The following is a 24513-nucleotide window of genomic DNA, read 5'->3' on the forward strand; positions in this document are numbered from 1 at the left end:
AGCATCTCAAGACAGGATCTGTAAAAATGGAGCAATTATAATGAGAAACTGATGCTGACTTCCATAATAAAGATAAATAGCTTCTTGATGTGTAGTTGCCACAACTGCAGAAATCTAAACTACTGGCAAGTTTGCTTATACCTAGTATGGATCAACTGTTAATATATCTGGACTAAAGAAATGAGGAAGTTTCAGTTTCTACTTGAAATCTTTCCAAGATCACTTTCATCTTTCCAAGAGAGGCAGGAGAAGAGTAGATGACTCATACTCAATATAGAGTTAGTATAAATCAACAGGATTATTTTAAGGCAAGTACTAACATTTCTGGAATAAGTCCCAAGGTTACTCAGTGATCAAATAGTCACAGAATGTTAATTAGGAATTCTAATTTGTCGACCCATAACACCACAAACTGAATCAAGTCAAGAAACATTAAACAAAATATAAAAGTCTAGAAAGACACCACAAAAGAGAATTCAAACTCAAAATACAAAATCAAAGTAGCTTTTCAATAAGCTGAAGATTAGGATCACAGTAGAAAGCTAATTTTAAAAATTCACTCAGGGGCTGGGCCCGTGGTCAAGTGGTTAAGTTCGCATGCTCCACTTTGGTGGCCCAGGGTTTTGCCGGTTCGGATCCTGGGTTCGGACATGGTACAGCTCATCAGGCCATGCTGAGGCGGCATCCCACACGCCACAACTAGAAGGACCCACAACTAAAAATACACAACTATGTACCGGGGGGCTTTGGGGAGAAAAAGGAAAAATAAAATCTTAAAAAAAAAAATTCACTCAACTGACAGATTTGACTAGTATGCCAAGATACCATAACAAAGTTAAAACACAAAAGACAGAACTAACGAAATATCTGCAATATAAATAAAAAAGGGTAGTGGTCGGCCTCAGGGCCGAGTGGTTAAGTTTGCGCGCTCCGCTTTGGGGGCCCAGGGTTTCACTGGTTCGGATCCTGGGCCTGGAAATGGCACCCACCACTCATCAGGCCATGCTGAGGCAGCGTCCCACGTGCCACAACTAGAAGGACCCACAATTAAGGATACACAACCATGTACTGGGGGACTTTGGAGAGAAAAAAGAAAAAAATAAATAAAAATAAGTAACAAAGGGTATAGCTACAATATACAAAATGCATATTCAAAGCAATACAAAAATGGGCAAAAAAAAAATTACAAATGCATAACTGTTATCAAAAAACCTAAAAGGCAAACAAGTATATGAAAAGATATTCATCCCTACTAATAAAAGGTTCAAATAAAAACAATATATTTTTCATTAGATTAGAAAAGAAAGATTGATAACATTCAGTGTAATGGCAGTATAGGTTGATAACAACACCTAATGTAATGGCAGTATAAAGAAATAAATATTCTTACACTCTTGATGGGAATATAAAATGATGCAACTTTGTAGGAGGGATATTTGATAATCTGTATCTATAACAGACCATTTGACATCTGTTAAAATTTTAACACAGTACTCTCTTACTTTGGCACAACTTATAGGTATACTCTCACTGGTACACAAAAGATGTCCTTTGCACACTGATTAAAATAGCCAAAAAGGGGAGGGATAACCAAAATGTGGAACATTAAGAAATGGCTTTGTAAAATGATACGTCTTTTTTTCTGGAATTTTCTTTTCTTTTTTTTCTTTTCTTTTTTTTTTTTTTTAAAGACTATTAGCCCTGAGCTAACAGCTGCCACCAATTCTCATTTTGCTGAGGAAGACTGGCCCTGAGCTAATATCCATGCCCACCTTCCTCTACTTTATATGTAGGACGTCTGCCACAGCATGGTTTGACAAGTGGTATGTAGGTCTGCACCCAGGATCTGAACCAGCAAACCCCAGGCCGCCAAAGCAGAATGTAAGAACTTAACCGCTGTACCACCAGGCCGGCCCCTGTAAAATGATACATCTATAAAGGAATACTAGGCCTTCGTGAAACAGGTCTATGTATATTGCCTTAAAAATGCACACCAAATTAGATTTAAAAAGCAACTTGAAAAACATTATATATAATCTCACTTTTGTAACTAAAAGAAAAAAATTTTGCATGTATAAAAGAATTCATATCAGATTATTAACAGTGCTTACTTCTGGGACTGTAGGGGTAGGTGCTATAACGAAGGGAGGGAAGAAGAGGACCATCACATCTTATACTCCATAATGTTTGATTTTCCTACAACAAGTATGTATTTCTTTTGTAATTTTAAAAGATAAGCAAAACAATATATTAAATACCATGTGATGAAGATAACCTAATACTGTTTTATAATTCTTCACATTCTAAAAATTATTTCTGTGCAAAGTTTACAAAAGTATGTTAAACTTTAATAACAATCTTCATATTGTTTAATATCATCTTAATACTTGCTAATGATAATTTGTATCTGGATTAAGGCTAATAAGCTTTGTACCTACAAACAGTTGAATGAAATATTATCTTCTGCTACAGAACTCATAACGAAATATGTTTCACATTTTAAAATGATGCATCTAGACCTCTGCTTCCAGCTATGATAGCTTAGCTAAGGTATCAGAATAACCATAACAACTGAATTAAAAAAACTTTTTTAAGTGTTTGAATGGGAATCAGACAAAGATCAGCTCTATGCTCGCAGGCTCTTTACCCCCTTATTGCATTGCTGACTCCTAAATAAGCACAGAGGTCAATGAAGGAAGCAGAGCCATAAGCAGCAGCAGTCTCAGAGGCTGGGCCTGAAATTCAGGACTACCAAAGCCGTCAGGATTGAAACAGCCAAGATCTCAGAAAAGTGGAATAAAAAATAAGTCTAACATTGTTCATTCAATTTCCCCTCCAGACATTTGCTGACTCCTAGATTTCAGCAGTTGTATAATGGTAGGGAACTAAAAATTGCATATCAGGGCCCAGGAAGAAAGGGGAAACCTTAGCAAAGACTCCTGACAGAGCTACAAACCAAGAACAAGAGCAAATTGAAAAAAGCAAAAAAACAGCAGGGCCAGCCCGTGGCCGAGTGGTTAAGTTCACACATCCTGCTTCAGCAGCCTGGGGTTTCACGGGTTTGGATCCTGGGCGTGGACATGGCACTGCTCATCAAGCCACACTGAGGCAGCATCCCACATGCCATAACTAGAAGAACTCACAACTAAAAACATACAACTATGTACCAGGGAGCCTTGAGGAGAAAAAGGAAAAATAAAATCTTTAAAAAAAAAAAAGAAAGAAAGAAAGAAAAAAAGACCAAATTCAACTAGATCAAGATGTTCTTGCTTAGGGAACAACTGAAAGCTTTTCCCCTACAGTAAGGAACCAGACAAGGATGCCTGCTTTTGCCGTTTCTATTCAAACACAGTACTAGAGATTCTAGCCAGAGTAATTAGGCAAGAAAAAGAAAGAAAAGGCATCCAAATTAGAAAGGAAGAAGTAAAATTATCTCTGTTCAGAGATGAAATGTTATATGTAGACAACCCTGTGGGTTCCACAAAAAAAAAACTGCTAGAACTAATAAACAAATTCAGCCAAGTTGTAGGAAACAAAATAAACCTACAAAAATCATTTGCATTTCTATACACTAACAATGAACAATCTCAAAGGGAAATTAACAAAACCGGGGCTGGCCCCGTGGCTGAGTGGTTAAGTTCGCGCGCTCCGCTGCAGGCAGCCCAGTGTTTCGTTGGTTCGAATCCTGGGCGCGGACATGGCACTGCTCATCAGACCACGCTGAGGCAGCGTCCCACATGCCACAACTAGAAGAACCCACAACGAAGAATACACAACTATGTACCGGGGGGCTTTGGGGAGAAAAAGGAAAAAATAAAATCTTTAAAAAAAAAAAAAAAAAAAGAAATTAACAAAACCACTCCACTTACAACAGTGTCAAAAATAATAAAACACTTGGGAACAAATTTAACCAAGGAGGAGAGACTTGTATACTGAAAACTATGAAACATTGGTGAAAGAAGTTAAAGACGATACAAATAAATGGAAGACATCCCTTGTTCATGGATTAGAAGACTTAATATTGTTAAGATGTCCACGTTATCCAAAAAGACCCAGAGATTCAACAATCCCTCTCAAAAGCCCAACAGTGTTTTTTGCAGAAATTTAAAAATCCATCCTAAAAGTCACATGGAATCTCAAGACTCAGAATAGCCAAAACAATCTTGAAAAAGGAAGAACAAAGTTGGAAGTCTCACACTTCCTGATCACAGAGCAACAGTAATCAAAAAAAAAAAAAAGTGTGGTACTGGAATAAAGCCAGACATACAGACTAGTGGAACAGAAAAGAGAGCCCAGAAATAAACTCTTGCATACATGGTCAAATGATTTGCAACAAGGGTGCCAAGACCATTCAATAGGGAAAGGACAGTCTTTTCAAAAAATAATGTTGGGAAAACTGGATATCCACATGCAAAAGAATGAAGCTGGACCCTTTACACCATATACAAAAATTAACTCAAAATGGATCAAAGACCCAAATATGAGAAGTAATGCTATAAAACTCCTAGAAGAAAACGTAAAAGTTCCATGACGTTGAATTTGGTAATGATTCCTTGGATATTATTCCAAAAGTACAGGTAACAAAAGAAAAAACAGACAAAGTGGACTTCATCAAAATTAAAACTTTTGTGCATCAAAAGACACAATCAACAGAGTGAAAAGGCAACCTGCAGAAGGGGAGAAAATATCTGCATAACATATCTGCTAAGGGGTTAATAGCCAGAATATATGAAGAACTACACTCAACAACAAAAAAAGCAAATAACCTGATTAAAAAATGGGCAAGGGGGCCCAGCCCCAGTGGCCCAGTGATTAAGTCTGGTGCGCTCTGCTTCAGCAGCCCAGGTTCAGTTACTGGGCGTGGACCTACACCACTTGTCTGTCAGTGACCATGCTGTGGTGGTGGCTCACACACCAAAACAAGAGGAAGATTGGCAGTGGATATTAGCTGAGGGCAAATCTTCCTCAGCAAAAAAAGAAAAAAAAAAAAAGGCCAAGGGACTCAAATAGACATTCCTCCTAAGGTATAAACTGGCCAATGAGCAGATGAAAAGATGCTCAATACCACTAATCATTAGAGAAATACAAATCAAAGCCACTTCTACCTATTAGGATGGCTACTATCAAAAACAAACAAACAAAAATACAAGTGTTAGCAGGGATGTGGAGGAACTGGAACCCTTGTGTACTATTGGTGGGAATGTAAAATGGTGCAGCTGCTGCAGAAAACAGTATGACAATTCCTCGAAAAATTAAAAATAGAATTAGCAATATGATCCAGCAATTCTACTTTTGGATACAGAGTCAAAAGAATTGAAAGAGTCTCAAAGAGATGTTGTACTCTCAGGTTCACAGCAGCATTATTCACAATAGCTAAAAGGTGGAAGCAACCCAAGTGTCCACTGACAGATAAATCGATAAACAAAATGTGGTATATACATACAATGGAATATTATTCAGTCTTAAAAGGGAAGGAAATTCTGATATATGCTACAACATGGATGAACTCTGAGGACATTATGGTAAGTGAAATAAGCCAGTCATAAAATGACAAATACTGTGATTCCACTTATATGAGGTGCCTAGAATAGAATGTAGAGATTCATAGGAAAGTAGAAGCGTGGTTACCAGGGACTGAGGGATGAAGAAAATGGGGAGTTAGTGTCTAATGGGTACAAGGTTTTAGTTTTGCAAGATAAAAAGAATTCTGAAGATAGATGATAGTGATGATTGCTCAACAATGTGAATGTGTACCAATGAACTGTACACTTAAAAATGGTTAAGATGGTAATTTTATGTTATATGTGTTTTACTACATGTAAAAAAAACATGATCTGGCTATATTGTCTGCCAAAAAAAAAAAAAACACGCAGAAAATTAATTTCTCTCTAGAATGAGCTAAAATCAACTAGAACCTCTTACAGTCTGTTGAGAGAAATTAAAGAAGATCTAAATAAGTGGAGAAATATATATTCTTCATTCATTAATTTTTCTCCCCAATGTAGTCAGTGCAATTCCTATAACAATTGCAACATGCTTTTATGTAGAAATTGACAAGCTGATTCTAAAATTTATATGAAAATTAAAGGGACCTAGAAGAGCAAAAATCATTTTTAAAAAGAACAAAGATGGAAGACTTACACTACTTGATTTCAAGACTTAAAATGGAACAGAACACAGAGTCCAGAAATCAAATGAGGAAAGAATAATCTTTATAAAAAATGGTGCTAGAAAAAGTGGACAGCCATATAGCAAAAATAAACAAACAAACAGAACCTCTCTCCTTATCTCATAGCATATATAAAATTTATCTCAAAATGGATCAAAGACCTAAACGCAAAAGTTAAAACTATAAAACTTTTAGAAGGAAACACAGAAGATAAATTTAATGTCCTTGAATTTTAAAACATCTTAAATAGATCACAAAAAAATACATGAACTATGAAAGAAAAATTCAATAAATTATTAATTCATTGAAATTAAAAACTTACACTCTTCAAAAAACACTGTAACAAAAATGAAGACAAGCCACAGACTGAGAGAGAGTATTTGCAAAACATGTGTCCAACAAAGGCGTGTGTGTATATATATATATATGTGTGTGTGCGTGTGTGTAAGGAATATATAAAGAACTCTTAAAATTCAATAAGATAAACAATCCTCCCCTCCAATGGCAAAAGGTCGTAATAAGTACTTCACCAAGGAAGATATACAAATGGCAAATAAGGACATGAAAAGCTGCTTGACATCATTAGCCATCAGGGAAATACAAATTAAAACCACAAGATACCACTACACAACCACTTGAATAGCTAAAATTAAGAAGATGGAATATAACAAGTATGATCAAGGATATGGAGCAACTGGATCTCTGACACACAGCTGACAAGAATATAAAATGGTACAACCACTTTGGAAAACTGGCAGTTTCTTTAAAAATTCTCCATTTACCAAACAATTTAGCCATTATATTTCCAGGTATTTACCCAAGAGAACTGAAAGCATATGCCCACAAAAAGGCACAGATTGCTCTTATATTTTTAAAATGCAACTTTTTATATTAGAAATAAAAATAAAATGACCAGGAGGATTTCTGGTATCTGCTGTTGCCTGTGAGAAGCTTACATGCATCCTAACAACAAGCAAAAAGCTGAAAAAACTGAAAAATCAACAACTCTCCTTATGTCCATCAGAAAAGTGAGGTAACGGGAAACTGCTGCCAAAAAAAATTGGAGATACGCTGATACAGAGAATCACAACTTACCAGAGCAGAAACCCACAATAACAGGAGGACCCCCACACTTTTGTGACTTTTACCTCTAGCAGTTCTACCAGGTCCTAACAGTGAATATCAGAGAAAAATTCCCTCACGCGTCCAGCAGGAGGAGAGGAAAACAAACCATTCTGAAATGCACTAGAGAATTCTGTTCTTAACAAAACCTGCCCTCAGGAGAAACTATTTTACCAAAGTTTAACTGCTGGAGTTTTATCAGAGCCTAACCCACCTGGAGTAAGGGAAATATCCAACTCCAGCCCTTCCAGGTATCCTGTCCCACCTAAAGGTGGAAGAAAAGCTGAGAAGCACTGGTGAAGCTCACAGACTAGGGGCACAGGCTCACCGAAAGACTAGACACAATCACAGGACTACAGAATGCTTCCCCTCCCTGCTCATCTTATGATCATATTATTAAAGGCCTATTTATTGCAGTTCCTTTTACCGAGTATGTCATGTCTGCCTTTCAAAAAAAAAATTGCAAGACATACTAAAAGGCAGAAAAAACAATTTGAAGACACTGAACAAACATCAAAACCAGAGTCAGACGTGGTAGGAATGTTGGGATTATCAGATCAGGAATTTTTTTTAAACTATGATTAATATGCTAAAGGTTTTAATGAAAAAAGTAGACATATGCAAGAACTGACGGCAGCAGAAAGATGGAAATTCTAAGAAGAAATCAAAAAGAAATTATAGAGATCAAAAATTTTGTAACAGAAACGAAGAACGCCTTTGACGGGCTCATTATTAGATTGGACATGGCTGAGGAAAGAATCTCTGAGTTTGAGAACATGACAATAGAAACTTCCAAAACTGAAAAAGAGAAGAAAGACTGGGGGAAAAAACCCAAACAGAACAAAATATCCAAGAACTGTAGGCAAACTACAAAAGGTATAACATCCACAGGATGGAAATACCAGAAGAAAGAGAGAAAGGAACAGAAGCAATATTTGAAGCAATAATGACTGAGAATCTGCCCAAATTAATGTCAGACATCAAACCACAGATCCCAGAAGCTCAGAGAAGAACAAGCAGACAAATGCCAAAAACCCTACACCGAGGTATATGGTACTCAAACTTAGAAAATCAAACATAAAGAAAAAATCTTGAAAGAAGCTAGAAGAAAAAAACACCTTATGTCCAGAGGAGCAAAGGTAAGAATTACATTCAACTTCTCCTCAGAAACCACGCTAGCAAGAAGAGAGTGGAGTGAAATATTGAAAGTGTTGAGAGAAAAACTATTAACCTAGAAAGAATTCTTCAAAATTATCCTTCAAAAGTGAAGGAGAATCTTCCTCAATCTTGCAGTGAACCTAAACTGCTCTAAAAAAATAAAGTCTACGGGGGCCGGCCCTGTGGCCGAGTGGTTAAGTTTGCACACTCTGCTGCGGTGGCCCAGGGTTTCACTGGTTCGGATCCTGGGCACAGACATGGCACTACTTGTCAGGGCATGTTGAGGTGGCGTCCCACATGCCACAACTAGAAGGATCTGCAACTAAGATATACAACTATGTACTGGGGGGACTTGGGGAGATAAAGCAGGGAAAAAAAAAAAAAGACAAAGATTGGCAACAGTTGTTAGCTCAGGGGCCAATCTTAAATAATAATAATAATAATAAAGTCTTGAAAAAAATGAGGAGAAATAAAGACTTTTCTCAGACAAAAACTGAGGAAATGTGTTGCCAGTACATATGCTTTGCAAGAAAAGTTCAAAGAAGTTCTTTAGAAAGAAGGAAGATGATACAGGTAAGAAACTCGGATCTACATAAAGAAAGGAAAAGCATCAGAGAATGAACAAATGAAGGTAAAATAAAAACATTTATTTTTCTCATTCTTAATTGATCTAAAAGGTAAGAGTTCATTCAAAAAATATTAATAGTGGGCCGGCACGGTGGCGCAGCGGTTAAGTGCGCACGTTCCGCTTCTCGGCGGCCCGGGGTTTGCCATGCTGTGCACCACTTGACATGCCATGCTATGGTAGGCGTCCCACATATAAAGTACAGGAAGATGGGCACAGATATTAGCTCAGGGCCAACCTTCCTCAGCAAAAAGAGGAGGATTGGCAGTAGTTAGCTCACAGCTAATCTTCCTCAAAAAAAAAAAAATTAATAGCAACAAGGTATTTGATTATGCTGGTGTGTGTGTGTGTGTATGCTAATTATAAGTGAAATGACTGCAATGATACAAGGGATAAGAGGGGGGGGAATTAGGAATATTTTGTTATTATAAGGTACTTGCACTATCTATGAAGCAGTATAGTGTTATTTGAAAGTAGATTTGGCTTAGTTGTAAATATATATTGTAAACTCTAGGGCAACCACTAAAAAAAGTTAAAAAAAAAAAAAAAGAAGTATAATTGATATGCTAAGAAAGGAGAGAAAACAGGAGGAACATATAGGGGCCCGCCTGGTGGCACAGTGGTTAAGTTTGCATGCTCTGCTTCAGCAGCCTGGGGTTCGCTGGCCTGGATCCCAAGTATAGACCTGCACACTGCTTATCAAGCCATGCTGTGGCAGGTGTCCCATATAAAATAGAGGAAGATGGACATGGATGTTAGCTCAAGGCCAGTCTTCCTCAGCAAAAAGAGGAGGATTGGTGGCAGATGTTAGCTCAGGGCTAATCTTCCTTGAAGGAAAAAAAAGAAAGAAAGAAAATAGGATCATATAAAATGCTCAATGAAAACCAGAAAAGGCAGAAAAAATGTGGAAGACAAAAACAGGAACAAAAAACAAGATCAACAATTATAAAACAGTAGCTAATGTGGTAGATATTGATCCAATGATATCAATAATCACCTTAAACATCAATGATCTAAATAAACCAATGAAAAAACAGAGATTGTCAGAGCAGATCAAAAAACAACATCCAACCACATGTTGTCTACAAAAAACCCTCTTCAAATATAAAGATACACATAGATTAAAAGTAAAGGGATGGAGAAAGATATACTATGCTAATACTAACTACAAGAAAGTGGGAGTAGGTATATTAATTTCAGACAGAGCAGACTTCAGAGCAAGGAAAATTATCAGGGATAAAAAGGGGCATTATATAAGGATAAAGGGGTCAAAGCTCCCAGAAGACATAACAATCCTTAAGGTGTATGTGTCTAACAACACAGAATCAAAATACATGAGATAGGGGCTGGCCCTGTGGCCAAGTGGTTAAATTCACGCGCTCTGCTTCAGCAGCCCAGGGTTTCACTGGTTTGGATCCTGGGTGTGGACATGGCGCTGCTCATCAGGCCAGGCTGAGGTGGCATCCCACATGCCACAACTAAAAGGACCCATAACTAAAATATACAACTATGTACTGGGGGGATTTGGGGAGAAAAAGCAATAAAAAAATTTTTTTCTAAATACATGAGATAGAAACTGACAGAATGGCAAGGAGAAACAGATGAATCTACCACAACAGTTGGAGACTTTAACATGCTTCTATCAGAAATGGACAGATCCTTGGGACTGGCCTGGTGATGCAGTGGTTAAATGCGCACACTCCACTTCAGTGGCCCAGGGTTTGCAAGTTCAGATCCTGGGCATGGACCTATGCACCGCTGATCGAGCCATGTTGTGGCAGCATCCCACATACAAAATAGAGGAAGATTGGCATGGATGTCAGCTCAGGGACCATCTTCCTCACACAAAAAAGAAAAAGAAAAAAAAAAAAGAAATGGACAGATACTGCAACAGAGTATCAGTAATGATATAGTTGAACTCAATAGCACCATCAAGTGACATAATTGATATCTATAAACTATTTCATCAAACAACAGCTGATTACACATTCTACTCAAGTTCACATGGAACATTCACCAAGATACACCACATTCTGGGTCATAAAAACACACCTTAACTAATTTAGAGAAATTGTAAAATGCTCTCAGACCACAAGAGAATGAAACTACAAATAGTAACAGAAAAGTAGCTGGAAAAATACCAAAATACTTGGAAATTAAACAACATGCTTCTAAATAACACGTAAGTCAAAGAAGAAATCTCAAGAGAAACTTTTAAATATTTTGAACTAATTGAAAACAAAAACACAGCTTATCAAAATTTGTGGGATGCAGGGGCTGGCCCCATGGCCAACGGATTAAGTTCGCACGCTCCACTTCAGCAGCCCAGGGTTTTGCTGGTTCAGATCCTGGGCACGGACACGGCATTGCTCATCAGGCCAGACATGGCACCACTCATCAGGCCATGCTGAGGTGGCATCCCACATGCCAGAACTAGAAGGACCCACAACTAAAAATATATACAACTTTGTACTAGGGGACTTTGGGGAGAAAAAGGAAAAATAAAATCTTAAAAAAAAAATTTGTGTGGGATGCAGTGACAGCAGTGCTTAGAGAGAACTTTATAGTACTGAAACCATAGATCAGAAAAGAAGAAAGACCTGAAACTAATCATCTAAGCTTCCATCTTACGAAATTAGAAAAAGAATACTAAATTGAAAGTAAGGAGAAGAAAAGAAATAATAAAAATTAGAGCAGAAATCAATGAAAGTGAAAACAGGAAATCAATAGATGAAATCAACAAAACCAAAAGTCAGATCTGTGAAAATACCAACAAAATCAATAAGCCTTAGCCAGGCTAACTAAGGTAAAAAGAGAGAAGACACAAATTACTAAAATCAGAATTGATAGAGAGGACATCACTACAGATCCCATGGACATTAAAAGGATAATAAGGGAATATTATGAATAACTCTATGCCTACAAATTTGATAACCTAGATGTAATGGACCAATTCCTTGAAACACACAATCTGCCAAAATTCATACAAGAAGAAATAGACAATCTGAATAGGCCTATATCTATTCAAGAAATTCAATCAATAGTTAGTATCTTCCAAAACAGAAAGCATCAGGCCCAGATGGATTCACTCATGAATTCTACCAAACATTTAAGTAAGAAACTACGCCCATTCTCTACAATCTCTTCCAGGGAACAGAAGCAGAGGGAATACTTCCTAACTCGTTTTATGAGGCCCGCATTACCCTAATATCAAAATAAGACAAAGACATTAAAGAAAACCACAGACCAATATCTTCTATGAACACAGATGCAAAAATCCTCCAAATAATAGCAAATCAAATCCAACAATGTATAAAAAGAATTATATACAACCAAGTGGGATTTATCCCAGTGTGCAAGGCTGTTTCAACATTCAAAAATCAACTCCATCACATCAACAGGCTAAAGAAGAAAAATCACACAATCATATCAACAGACGCAGAAAAAGCATTTGACAAAACCCAACACCCATTCATGATAAAAACTCATAGCAAACTAGGAGTAAAGGTGAACTTCTCCAATGTTACAAAGAACATAAACAAAAACCCTATGGATAACATCATACTGAATGGTGAGAAACTCTAAGCTTCACATAAGGTGAGGAACAATGCAAGGATGTCCCCTCTCACCACTGCTTTTCAATAGTGTACTATAAATCCCAGCTAACACAATAAGATAAGAAAAGGAAATAAAAGGTATACATATTAGGAAAGTAGAAATAAAACTATCTTTGTTCACAGATGACATGGTCATGTAGAAAATTTAAAAGAATCAACAAAAAACTCCTGGAACTAATAAGCGATTACAGCAAGGTTGTAGGATACAAGGTTAATATACAAAAGTCAATTGCTTTCCTATATACCAACAATAAATAAGTGGTATTTGAAATTAAAAACAGCATTTACATTACCACTCCCTAAAATGAAATACTTAGGTATAAACCTAACAAAATATGTAGAAGATCCACATGAGGAAAATTCTTATGAAAGATATCAAAGAAGAAGTAAATAAATGGAGAGATATTCCATGTTCATGGATAAGACGACTCAATATGGGGGCCAGCCCCATGGCTGAGTGGTTAAGTTCGTGCACTCTGCTTCCTTCGGCAGCCTTGGGTTTCACTGGTTCAGATCCTGGTTGTGGACATGGCACCGCTCATCAGGCCACGCTGAGGCGGCGTCCCACATAGCACAACCAGAGGCACACACAACTAGAATGTACAAACTATGTACCGGGGGACTTTAGGGAGAAGGGGGGAAAAAAAGGATTGGCAACAGATGTTAGCTCAGGTGCCAATCTAAAAAAAAGACGATTCAATACTGCCAAGATGTCAGTTCTTCCCAACTTGATCTGTAGATTTTATACCAATCCCAGTCAAAATCCCAGAAAGTTACTTTGTGGATGTTGAAAAACTGATTCTAAAGTTTCTATGGAGAAATGAACAACGCTGAATACCCAACTTAATATTGATGGGGAAGAACAAGGTTGAAGGACTAACACCACCCAACTTCAAGACTTACTTCAAAGCTACAGTAAGCAAAACGGTGTTGTATTGGACAAAGAAGAGACAAACAGATCAACGGAGCAGAATAGAGAGCCTAGAAATAGGCCCACATAAATACAGTCAACCAATCTTTGACAAACAAGCAATAGCAACACAATGGAGCTATCTTTTCAACATATGCTGTTGGAACAACTGGACATCCACATGCAAAAGATTTAATCTAGACACAGACTTTACACCTTTTACAAAAATTAACTTAAAATGGATTATAGACCTAAGAGTAAAATGCAAAACTATAAAACTCGCAGAAGATAACATAGGAGAAAATCTAGTTGACCTTGGGTATGGCGATGACTTTTTAGATACAACACCAAAGGCATGACCCACGAAAGAAATAAGTGATAACCTGGACTTCATTAAAATTAAAAACTTCTGGGGCCAGCCCCATGGCTGAGTGGTTAAGCTTGAATGCTCTGCTCCAGTGGCCCAGGGTTTTGCCAGTTCGGATCCTGGATGTGGACCTAACACCGCTTATCAAGCTATACTGGGGCGATGTCCCACATGCCACAACTAGAAGGACTCATAACTAAAACACAACTATGTACTGGGGGGCTATGGGGAGAAAAAGGAAAAATAAAAAGATAATAAAAAATAAAATCTTTAAAGAATTCCCAAAAGTCAATACACTTCGGAATAGTAAATAAAGCAGAGACAAAATAAAAACAAGATCTCACAAATAAGACCATTTTAGTGCTTGAAAAACTCTAAAACCTACCTAAAAAGAGGCAGCATGCTAGATTCCGAATCTTTTTAAAGTATATACCAGTAGCACACATACAGCAAACAATTTACTTAATATACTTAATGGTAATATAGCATATTATACATTATTTATATCAGTTTCAATTAAGATCCCAGAAGAATCTCATCGAGTTTTCTTTTTTTAATGAGACAGTTATGCTCAAGTTTTATCCTCATGTCCAAATGATAAAGAATATGCATAACACACCACGATGCCCTGGAATCCCTCTTCAAAGGTTGCAAATTCAACAGAACTCAATATGGACCACAAAAATGTTCTGTTTGGCCAGCAAAGTTTTTTTTTTAATTTGAATATATTTATGTGAGACATGCACTCTTCAGTTCAGCTTCTGTCCCAACAGTCTTATTTCCCTACATCCAGCCCAATCCAATCATGTTTGTTATTTGCTTAACCCCAACAGTAACTTTAGTTTGAAGCCCCTACCCTATATCATTATTTGTATAACTAAAGTTATACTCAAATTCCTTTCATTTGAAATTTCCTTATGAAATTCTATATTATATTTCAATACATTTGTATTAGAATTGGATATTTTCCCTTCTCTTTCAATTTTCCTGATTTGAGGGCTAGCACTTAATTAGTACGTATGTATTTTCAAAATGACACCCACAACTCTACTGAAAAGAGATGGTGGTTTATCAACGTTATTGCTAATCCATACATAATTGTATGGCACAATATATATTATTAATAGTTGGATAAAGGCTTATGACCAAGTGTGAGGAACGATTCCTTTTTTCCAAGTTAATAGTTTTTGCTCGAAATTATTAATTTTAGGCAATATTTCTGACTTAGCTGTTTTATCCTTTCATTAAACACACATACACATGCACTGAAAAATACAATCCTACTTCAAGAATAAATGTGTTAAAATTTACATGCCTTATATGGATAAACCAAAGTGATGCTGGTGGATCTGAACTATATTAGAACTTTGTATGAAATACTATGTCACCGAAGGAAAAATTTTTTCTTACACAGCTAATTCTACAAACATATACCTGACAGAGTACACTAAGGGAAAAGTTGGTACAAAACTTTCAAGTCATCATTCTCTTTGTGGTTATGCCCAAACCATCTATTAATGATAAATTAAAAGACTCTTTACCTGTCAGGACCTGAGTTCAGGCACTCAAAAATTTCGTATTTCTCTTGCAGAAGCTGATGACAATACTAATCCCTGCACTGTGTAGGGAGGTGCATTCCTTGCACTCGCTTAAGTGCTAATGATTTCACCAACCCTTGAAGTGCAGAACAGTAAAAAAAACAGTTTTCAGCTCTTTTTCTTACTAACTTCTCATTTTTAAAATATTACAAAGATCTCAAATAGGCTTTAAAATAAATTATTTCTGTTTAAAAGGCAGTGCATTAGTTTAAAGAGACACATGCCAATAGGTCTTTCCGGGTTACTGTACAAGATGGCCTTTTTCATCAATTAAAAACTTACATAAAGAAGCAACAAGTTCATGCCTTCAAATAATTTTCTGATTCTACCTCATAGCACCAAGATTTAATGACTACAGATATGTAAATCGGCCTTGCAGAAGACAATCACAATCTAGAAGGTTCTAGATGAGATTAGCTGGGTTAAAAAATGGTATCTTTCCTATTGACTCCTGCCACCAGTATAGAGCCCTGGAAGGAGCTGGCAGTCAAATTTGCAACCAGTTTCGAAAGAAATAACATGCTATACTCTTCCATAAGGTAAAAATCAAGAAACGCTACTATGTTCAAGGGCAAAATTAAGCTATGTATATATCTGAAAGGCCAAATCTATCCAAAGTGATCCCTGTTTCTGAAACTTTAAAATACCAAATTAATACAACTTCCCATTCTCGTATACTCTAAAATTAAATGGGCTTATACATGACTCCAGGTTTTTCCTATTGCTGTAGGAGAAATGAGTTGAGAAACGTACATTAGTTAGTCCTGCATAAGATATTTTATGTAACAAAAATTGTAATGTTTTATCTGAATCTCTCCCCAAATCCTCTTCACTTCCTATAAGTTTTCATTTCTCTTCTGATCCTCTTAGTGAGAACACTAACGCTGCTTCCTTGAGATTCAGACCATTATGAGCTTTGTCCTATTCAGTCATCTATATTCAAAACATTTCAGTTCTCTGAATTCTTTCCTGACATTTTAGTACAGGAAGATAAAAACAAACCTAAGCTGAAACCAAGCCCGCCGGAGACTGCGCATTTATTTTACCTATCTATACTGGCTACCATTTAAAAACCCTACATTGGAATTAAATGTTCTCTACCTACAACAAAGAAAGCTTGCCTTGATATGCTTGGCTAAGGTGCTTCCATTTTTCTTCACAGTTAAAGAAATTAAATAATCTCTCTTTCATTTACCAAACTCTTTTTTTTAAGTGGGCACTCATCCAAAGTCCATTTGAAGGATCTGTTCCTCTAACTTAAAATCACAGCAGTTTGATCTCATTTACAATCTACTGAACCAGAGTACTTCTTGGCAATAATATGGTCAACTGCTATTAACTTTTTTTTGTCTTACTATAGACAAGATAATTTAAGAAAAATTCATGAAATAAATATTGCCAGGCCTTAAAATGTTACTTGTATGCTTCTTCTTAGTATAATATAAAGGAGAGAGGAAATAGAAACACAAAATGTAAATAAAAGGCCAAGTTTCTAACTTATTTTATATCAAATGAGAAGACTTTCTGAGAGGAAGTCTCAGAGTAGTATAGACAAACCAATAAACCATTTTGACAAGGAATGTCAAGATGAAGTCAAAAGTAAAAAGCAAAGCAGCTCCAATATTAATACACTTGTGAGTTTATGACAAACTTGATAACTTTTAAAAATGCAGCTTATGTGGGAACAAAATTTCAGGCCAAAACTGGTTACTCAATTTAATCCTTATTGTAATTACAAGGTCTAAAACAGTCCTCATTTTAAAAATGCTAACTGAGTTCCCACACATTCTATACCATGTTTCTCTTTCACATATTCTTCTCCTGTAACTAACTCCATCATCTAGCTTCTAACCTTTGTATTCCATCTCACAAAGCAAATATTTTTCTCCCAATTATGAGTAAGATTATCTTAATTTTAACTTATAGTTCAAGAGGGGGGAAAAAACTTTCAGAAAACCACATATGAACTAAGCCCTCTTGATGAACCTTTTGTGTTCAAAGTACTTAATTTTTAAAATAACTCTTCAGCTTTGTATGCGTGGTATTACGTTCATTTTACACTTATGAAAATGTGATCTGCCTAAGGTCACAAAATAAGTTAATGTTTGAAGTAGAATTAAAATTGTGACATTTCCTTTATTTCACAGTATCGTCAGATTACACTATGCAAATATTTCCCATGAAAATCTAAAGAATTTTCCTATTTCTAAAGTAACATTGATATCTTAACCTGAAAATGTATGTATTACACACACACAAAAGCATGCACAAATACATATCATACAGACATAGAGACAGCAAATTAAAATGGAAAACAGTTCTTACCTTCATCTCCCTCTGGTGCATATGAAGCTGTAATAATGTCAATATCAGCACAATTCATCACAATCTGATTGGTTGCCTGCCTGACCTAAGGGGAAAAGAAAGACCAGCAGTGTAAGAAATAGCCTAGATTAATAATATGTACATCTTCATCTTGGCCTGATGTATGTCACAGGCATACACATAATTTTTTTTTTAACTCAGATATCACTAAAACCTAGACTGAGTATTTATGCATCAATGGTAGAAATAAATGAGTAGTTTTAAGTAATCCAAAGCAACTCACATTTTCCAAATTACATTAAAAGCAATAATAAATACTTAAGTATTTCACAGAATTTAAACATCTGAACAATGAGCTAAATAAAAGTACTTTTTTCCACTTAAATCTTGATATGAAACAACTTAATTAAAATTTTTCTGAAATTAAAAAAATTTTAGGGGCTGGCCCCATGGCAGAGTGGTTAAGATCACACGCTACGCTTCAGCAGCCCAGGGTCTCACCAGTTAGGATCCTGGGTGCGGACATGGCACCGCTCACCGAGCCATGCTGAGGTCCCACACAGGGACAACCAGAAGGACCTACAACTAGAACATACCACTATGTAGTGGGGGGCTTTGGGGAGAAGAAGAAAAAGAAAAAAAAAATTGGCAACAGATGTTAGCTCAGGTGGCCAATCTTAAAAAAAAAAAAAAAAAAAAAACTTTTAAAATTAGGAAACATTTCTTATATGTTGCAATTAATCATGTATCTTCACCTGCACATCAAATCCATCAATGAGGCCTTCTGTAAGGATAGAGGAAGAAAGCTAATATATCATAAACTATCTCAAAACTTCATAAAACACTCTAAATTTTTTTCTTTTCCCAAAGAAACATTTCAGATGTAAAAGACACTAATGATTCACCATCAAGATTAAATAAACTTAAGACTTTTGTCTTACTTGCTTCAGATCTGCACCCCCCCCCCCCCCAAATTTAGATATAACGAAATCCCCTTCTCCTCTTCCTCATTCCCTAGAGACAATCCTATCCTAAGGCTAATGTATATCTTTCTCATGTATGTTTAGTACTTTTGTTACATATATAGAGATCAGCAAACAATGTTTTTAACTTTACACAAATGGTATCAAAGTGTATGTAACTTTTGCAACCTGCTTTTTTCATTTAACATTGTTTCTGAGATGGGTAAATGCTAATAGACGTACATCTAATTCATTAATTTTAACTCCTGCACAGTATAAACCACAGTTATTTATCCAATTCCTTCCTGAAGGAAGTTAGGTTATTTCCACTTTTTTGTTACTTAAACTAGTACTGTATGCATCTGAAACTAATAGGATATTGTATGTCAACTATATTTCAATTTAAATAAATAAATAAACAAAATAGCACCATAATAAACATCCGGTCCATGTTTTCTGTGCACACATTTTCTTTACCACGAATTGCCAAATTATTCTCCAGAGAAGTTCAAATTGACATTTCCACGAGCTAAGAATAAAGAAATCCCACTTTCAGCATCCTCCAAAAAACTTCAAAATTTTTGACAATCTGAGAGGTACTAAATGGTATTCCACAGTTTTTTAATTAGAATTTCTCTGACTACTAGTAACACTGGTTACTAAGCATCTTTTTCCTTTTCTGTCTTTTCTTTTCTTTCTTTATTTCATTTATTTATTTACTTTTTGGCCATTAAGTTTTTCCTCTGCAAATTGCTTCTTCATAATCCTTGCCCATTTTTCAGTTTGGTTGTAACCTTGTTCTTATATATTTGTTGCATTAAACAAAACTTCAAATTCATTTTCAGATATCTGAATGGTCTAAATCTAAAATAACAAAAATACAGATGCCCTAAATCACAAACAAATGCCTACAGGGGCCAGCAAAGTAGGTGCGTGCAGTAGGCCAGGTGGAGGCTATGCATAACCCCATAAAGGAAGGGTGAAGTAGCCATTTCTTGGAGCCAACTAATTATTGCTATACTGAAAAGCAGACTGAGTGCTGACAAATCTTCCAATTAAAAAAAAAAAGCCACAAACTCAGATTTCATGTGCAATCTCCCAATTTTTTTGTTTTTGTTTTTTTGAGGAAGATTAGCCCCGAGCTAACATCTGCTGCGAATCCTCCTCTTTTTGCTGAGAAACACTGGCCCTGAGCTAACATCTGTGCCCATCTTCCTCTACTTTATATGTGGGACACCTACCACAGCATGGCTTGTCAAGCGGTGCCATGTCTGCACCCGGGATCCAAACCAGCGAACCCCAGGCTGCCAAAGGGAAACGTGCACGCTTCACCGCTGCACCACCAGGCTGGCTCCAACCCCAATTTTTAAGCAAGGCAACTAATTCAAAATTTTCAAAAACACTGTGTAGACCAAACAAAACACATGCAAAAGTCAACAGTGCCTTGAGATCACTGAACAGACCACAGAACTAGGTAAGGACACAGGATTAATAAAATATCTGTATGAAAAAGCAATACCTAGGAGTAATCATCTTACTAATAACCAATACATAGGGCCAGCCCCATGGCTGAGTGGTTAAGTTCGCATGCTCTGCTTCAGCAGCGCAGGGTTTCGCCAGTTTGAATCCTGGGCGTGGACATAGCACTGTTCATCAAGCCATGCTGAGGTGGCGTCCCACTTGCCACAACTAGAGGGACCCACAACTAAAAATACATAACTATTTATGGGGGGCTTTGGGAGAAAAAGGGAAAATAAAAAAATCTTTAAAAAAAATAACCAATACATAAATGTGATTAAAATTTAAACTAAAATTACTTGACCTAAATTACAGATAGCATGTTATTAAGCCTGTAACAAACTATCAAAATCTCTAACACACAAAGTGAAACTATTTTGGCTCATTAAAAAAGAATCCGGGGCTGGCCCTGTGGCTGAGCGGTTAAGTTCGCGTGCTCCGCTGCAGGTGGCCCAGTGTTTCGTTGGTTTGAATCCTGGGCGCGGACATGGCACTGCTCATCAAACCACGCTGAGGCAGCATCCCACATGCCACAACTAGAAGGACCCACAACGAAGAAGATACATTTATGTACTGGGGGCTTTGGGGAGAAAAAGGAAAAAAAATAAAATCTTTTAAAAAAAAAGAAATATCTTTTTAAAAAAAAATCCTTCTCATAAATCTTTCTGTTTCTAAACAAAAATGTGCTGTAATGAACAGTATTTTTATTTTGTAAGTGATAATATTCCTTCACATTATTTCACCAGAACATAACTATATAGCACCAAAACTTGTATGTCCCAACTGGCCATTTAGAGCATTACCTCTGAACAACAAGGAAAAAAAACTCTCTGCCTATTCATAAACGGACTTAAAAAATTCAGAAATACAGAGAAATGAATCACTTACTGGGGTGTGCTCCAAAGGCTAACATGAATAAAAACCTTCCAGAGTTTGAAGTTTATGCCAACAGAATAGTAACAGTGGTTTAGTTACGGGTCTTAATCATTATCTAGGCAACCATATTTTCATCCATCAACAACTACAATGAATTTAATGGTAGCCAAGTAGTTAATCTGCCAATGTCAAGATACCTATACAACACTACTCATGCCAAATGACACTTATCTCACTATCATTGATAACATGCTAAGGGAAAGTGTTTGCTTACTTTGGAAAGACATAGTGCACAATATCCAGTACACTATACAACATCCAGGACATGCACAATACAAATACATTCCAATTCCTCCTGTGTTTAAGGAAAACCCACCTGTTTATAATAGAGAATTAAACTGCTGGTTGAATAGCTATTAATTTTGTTTTGTTTTGTTTTCAGAATACTACCATTTCTGGAAGAGTGGGAGAGAAGAACCAAAGGAACAAAAATACTTAATAATAGAACTCCACTCAAATTTTAAAAATCAGACAGTATATTCTGGCTCATATTAGAGATGCATTTTAAACAACAGTATAATCCATAAAAGTGTTTTTTTAGAACTTAGTGCCTGATACACAGGAATCACTTAATAGATGTTACTATTAAGACACACACAAGAGACCGACAGTAAACGTGCTCTAATCATAAGGATGTTACTCTGAATATCACCTAATAGCATTCACCTAACAGTTTATAAAGTACCTTATCAGTTATAAAATTTAAGAACTATATGCTGTATTATATAGCATTTTGGCTATCAGCATATATGTACTACAAGGAAGGTAATTTAATCCGTGTGGACTGAAGCATATGCTTAACTGCTTGACTATCATATTCTAACACTGCTCTTTTCTGATGCTTTCTCAACAATAACACTGACCTGATGATTCACTATGTGATTTCTCACATTATTAACATCACCATGTTATAGTGAATATTACCTGTGGGTTCCACTATCAAAATAAGGTTATAATTCAAAGGAATTTCAGAATTAAGATCTTCAGTTTCTAAGCTTAAAACAGAAACAAAATGCTAAAGGTAGCATATAAACTATGTTGAGAACAAGCTTGTTTTCAGCTCTTCCATTTGATACTATTAAAGAATGGAATGTTAGTGTATCCTTTCTTTGTTTCAAACCCAGGGCAAAGTCTTCTCGGAGTTCCATAAACTGCACTTCAACTAAGCCAAATGCTAAGTAATGGCTCTACTGAAGAGGCAGCTTGACCAGTGGTTAACAATTTTACAATGGAAGTTTCCTTTGAGCTAGGAAGGCAGCAATCCGACACAATTTTCTTCCTGAATGAGTCTTTACTACAATCACTCAGGAATACACCTTACATGTATTCCTGACTTAAGACTTAAGAGGTGTTTTTCTGATTGCCAAAGTCATGAGATTTTAGCAGAAGGAAATTTCCAGTGTGACAATTTTAAATACCAGTCAGTCTAAAGCCTGAATCACTTTGCCTAACAAGCAACTTCATCATTAAAATTTTGTAATAATAATTGCCTTTGTGTAATAGGGCTATAATTTCTAAAGACAATAAGGAGTAAATAGTAAACACAAAGTGATCCAACTTTTCTAACAAAAGAAACACTGAAAAGAGCAAGGTACAGAAAGTCAAACAAAATAAGTACCATTAATGCAAAAACTTTAAACAGACAGAACATTGCTATTTATTGTTCGTGGCTACTTACATATGCAATAAAACTTTAAAACTATATATAGGAATAATATTCACCTATCTAAAGAGAGACATTACCTCTGGGAGTGGGGGTGGGAAGAGATGGAAATGGGCTTTAGTGTCACCTGTGACATTTTGTTTCCCAAAAAATATCAGGCACAGTCTGAAGCAAATGGGGCAAAACATGACTATCTGCTAAATGTTACTATCTGCTAAGCGGTGGGTTACTTTTCTGTATTTCTAAAATACTTCCTAATTTAAAATAAAATTTTAAAGCGATTACGAGTGCCAAATAAACTAACTACATACTCGTATGGTGTTCAAAAGGGAATCTCCAAGATCTAGAGAACTAACCTCAGTTACAACAAAACAGCTATCAGAAGACTCAGTCCTTTGCCACTGACTCACATACAGATTAGAATAAATTTACTTGACAATAAGAACAGGCTCATTTATGTAGCAAAGTTCACAGAAGTTTTATAGATAACTTACTACTCAACACCACATTTATCCAGATTGGACTGGACAATATCAATTATCTAAAACCAGGAAGTTAAAAAACAAAACAAAACAAAACAAAACAAAAAAAACCTGTATGAAAAGCCAGAATGGATGATACAAAGTCCATACAATAAAGCTCATACCCTTCAATCAGAAGAGAATCCATCAAACTCTCACTTACAAATTTCTTTTTAACTTCAAACAAGCTTGTTTATCTGGTTACATAGACCTCTTCAGATCAAGTTTGGTAAAACCAAAGAGGCAAGAAGTTGCACAATAGGCAGCAACAAGGCATAATAAACAGCAAGAAGTAATAACCTGAGTGAGGAAAATAAATTTTACAGAACAGATATGAAACTAATAAATTATATAGTATATAGTTTTACCTAGTACATAGGTTATCTATGGTTATAAGCATCAATGACAGATGTTCAGAATAATGTCCAGTATTTTAAAAAAGAAGAAGAAAAGAAACCAAGATTATGAGGAATTATAGAGCTTAAAAAGATAATATATTTTAGGAATATTTCCATCCAAATCAGTAAATATATTTTAAACTCTAAGTGCCTCAAAGGGGAAGCATCACTTATCTGGAAAATTCGCTGCAAAATTCATTGCAAGAGATTAGATAAAGCTTAACATATAAAAGTTTCTTATATTTAAGAGTTTTCTCATAGATATTTCAAGAAACAGAATAGAAAATCTGAACAGGGGCTGGTCCCGTGGCCGAGTGGTTAAGTTCACGTGCTCTGCTGCAGGCGGCCCAGTGTTTCGTTGGTTCGAATCCTGGGCACGGACGTGGCACTGCTCATCAAACCATGCTGAGGCAACATCCCACATGCCACAACTAGAAGGACCCACAACGAAGAATATACAACTATGTACCGGGGGGCTTTGGGGAGAAAAAGGAAAAAATAAAATTAAAAAAAAAAATCTGAACAAATTGAATTCCTTATCACCAGTCTTTCCATTTAATTTCATAAGAACATTTAGTGATCTAGCACAATGCTGGACAAATTATTAACTTTATCACTTTTTTA

General features: G+C 36.1%; 1 protein-coding gene across 1 annotated transcript in view; it reads right to left on the reverse strand.

The window, feature by feature from the left end:
* Positions 1-17976, reverse strand: part of NPEPPS (aminopeptidase puromycin sensitive) — a 78236-nt gene extending 60260 nt beyond the window's left edge. Inside the window, exon 1 of the mRNA XM_046675511.1 lies at positions 17892-17976. Within this exon, the coding sequence (XP_046531467.1) occupies positions 17892-17949 (58 nt within the window). The 5' untranslated portion in view covers positions 17950-17976. The remainder of the gene's footprint in view (positions 1-17891) is intronic.
* Positions 17977-24513: the final 6537 nt, after the last annotated feature.

The sequence above is a fragment of the Equus quagga genome, chromosome 11 (genome assembly GCF_021613505.1).
Source record: "Equus quagga isolate Etosha38 chromosome 11, UCLA_HA_Equagga_1.0, whole genome shotgun sequence".
Classification (NCBI taxonomy): domain Eukaryota; kingdom Metazoa; phylum Chordata; class Mammalia; order Perissodactyla; family Equidae; genus Equus; species Equus quagga.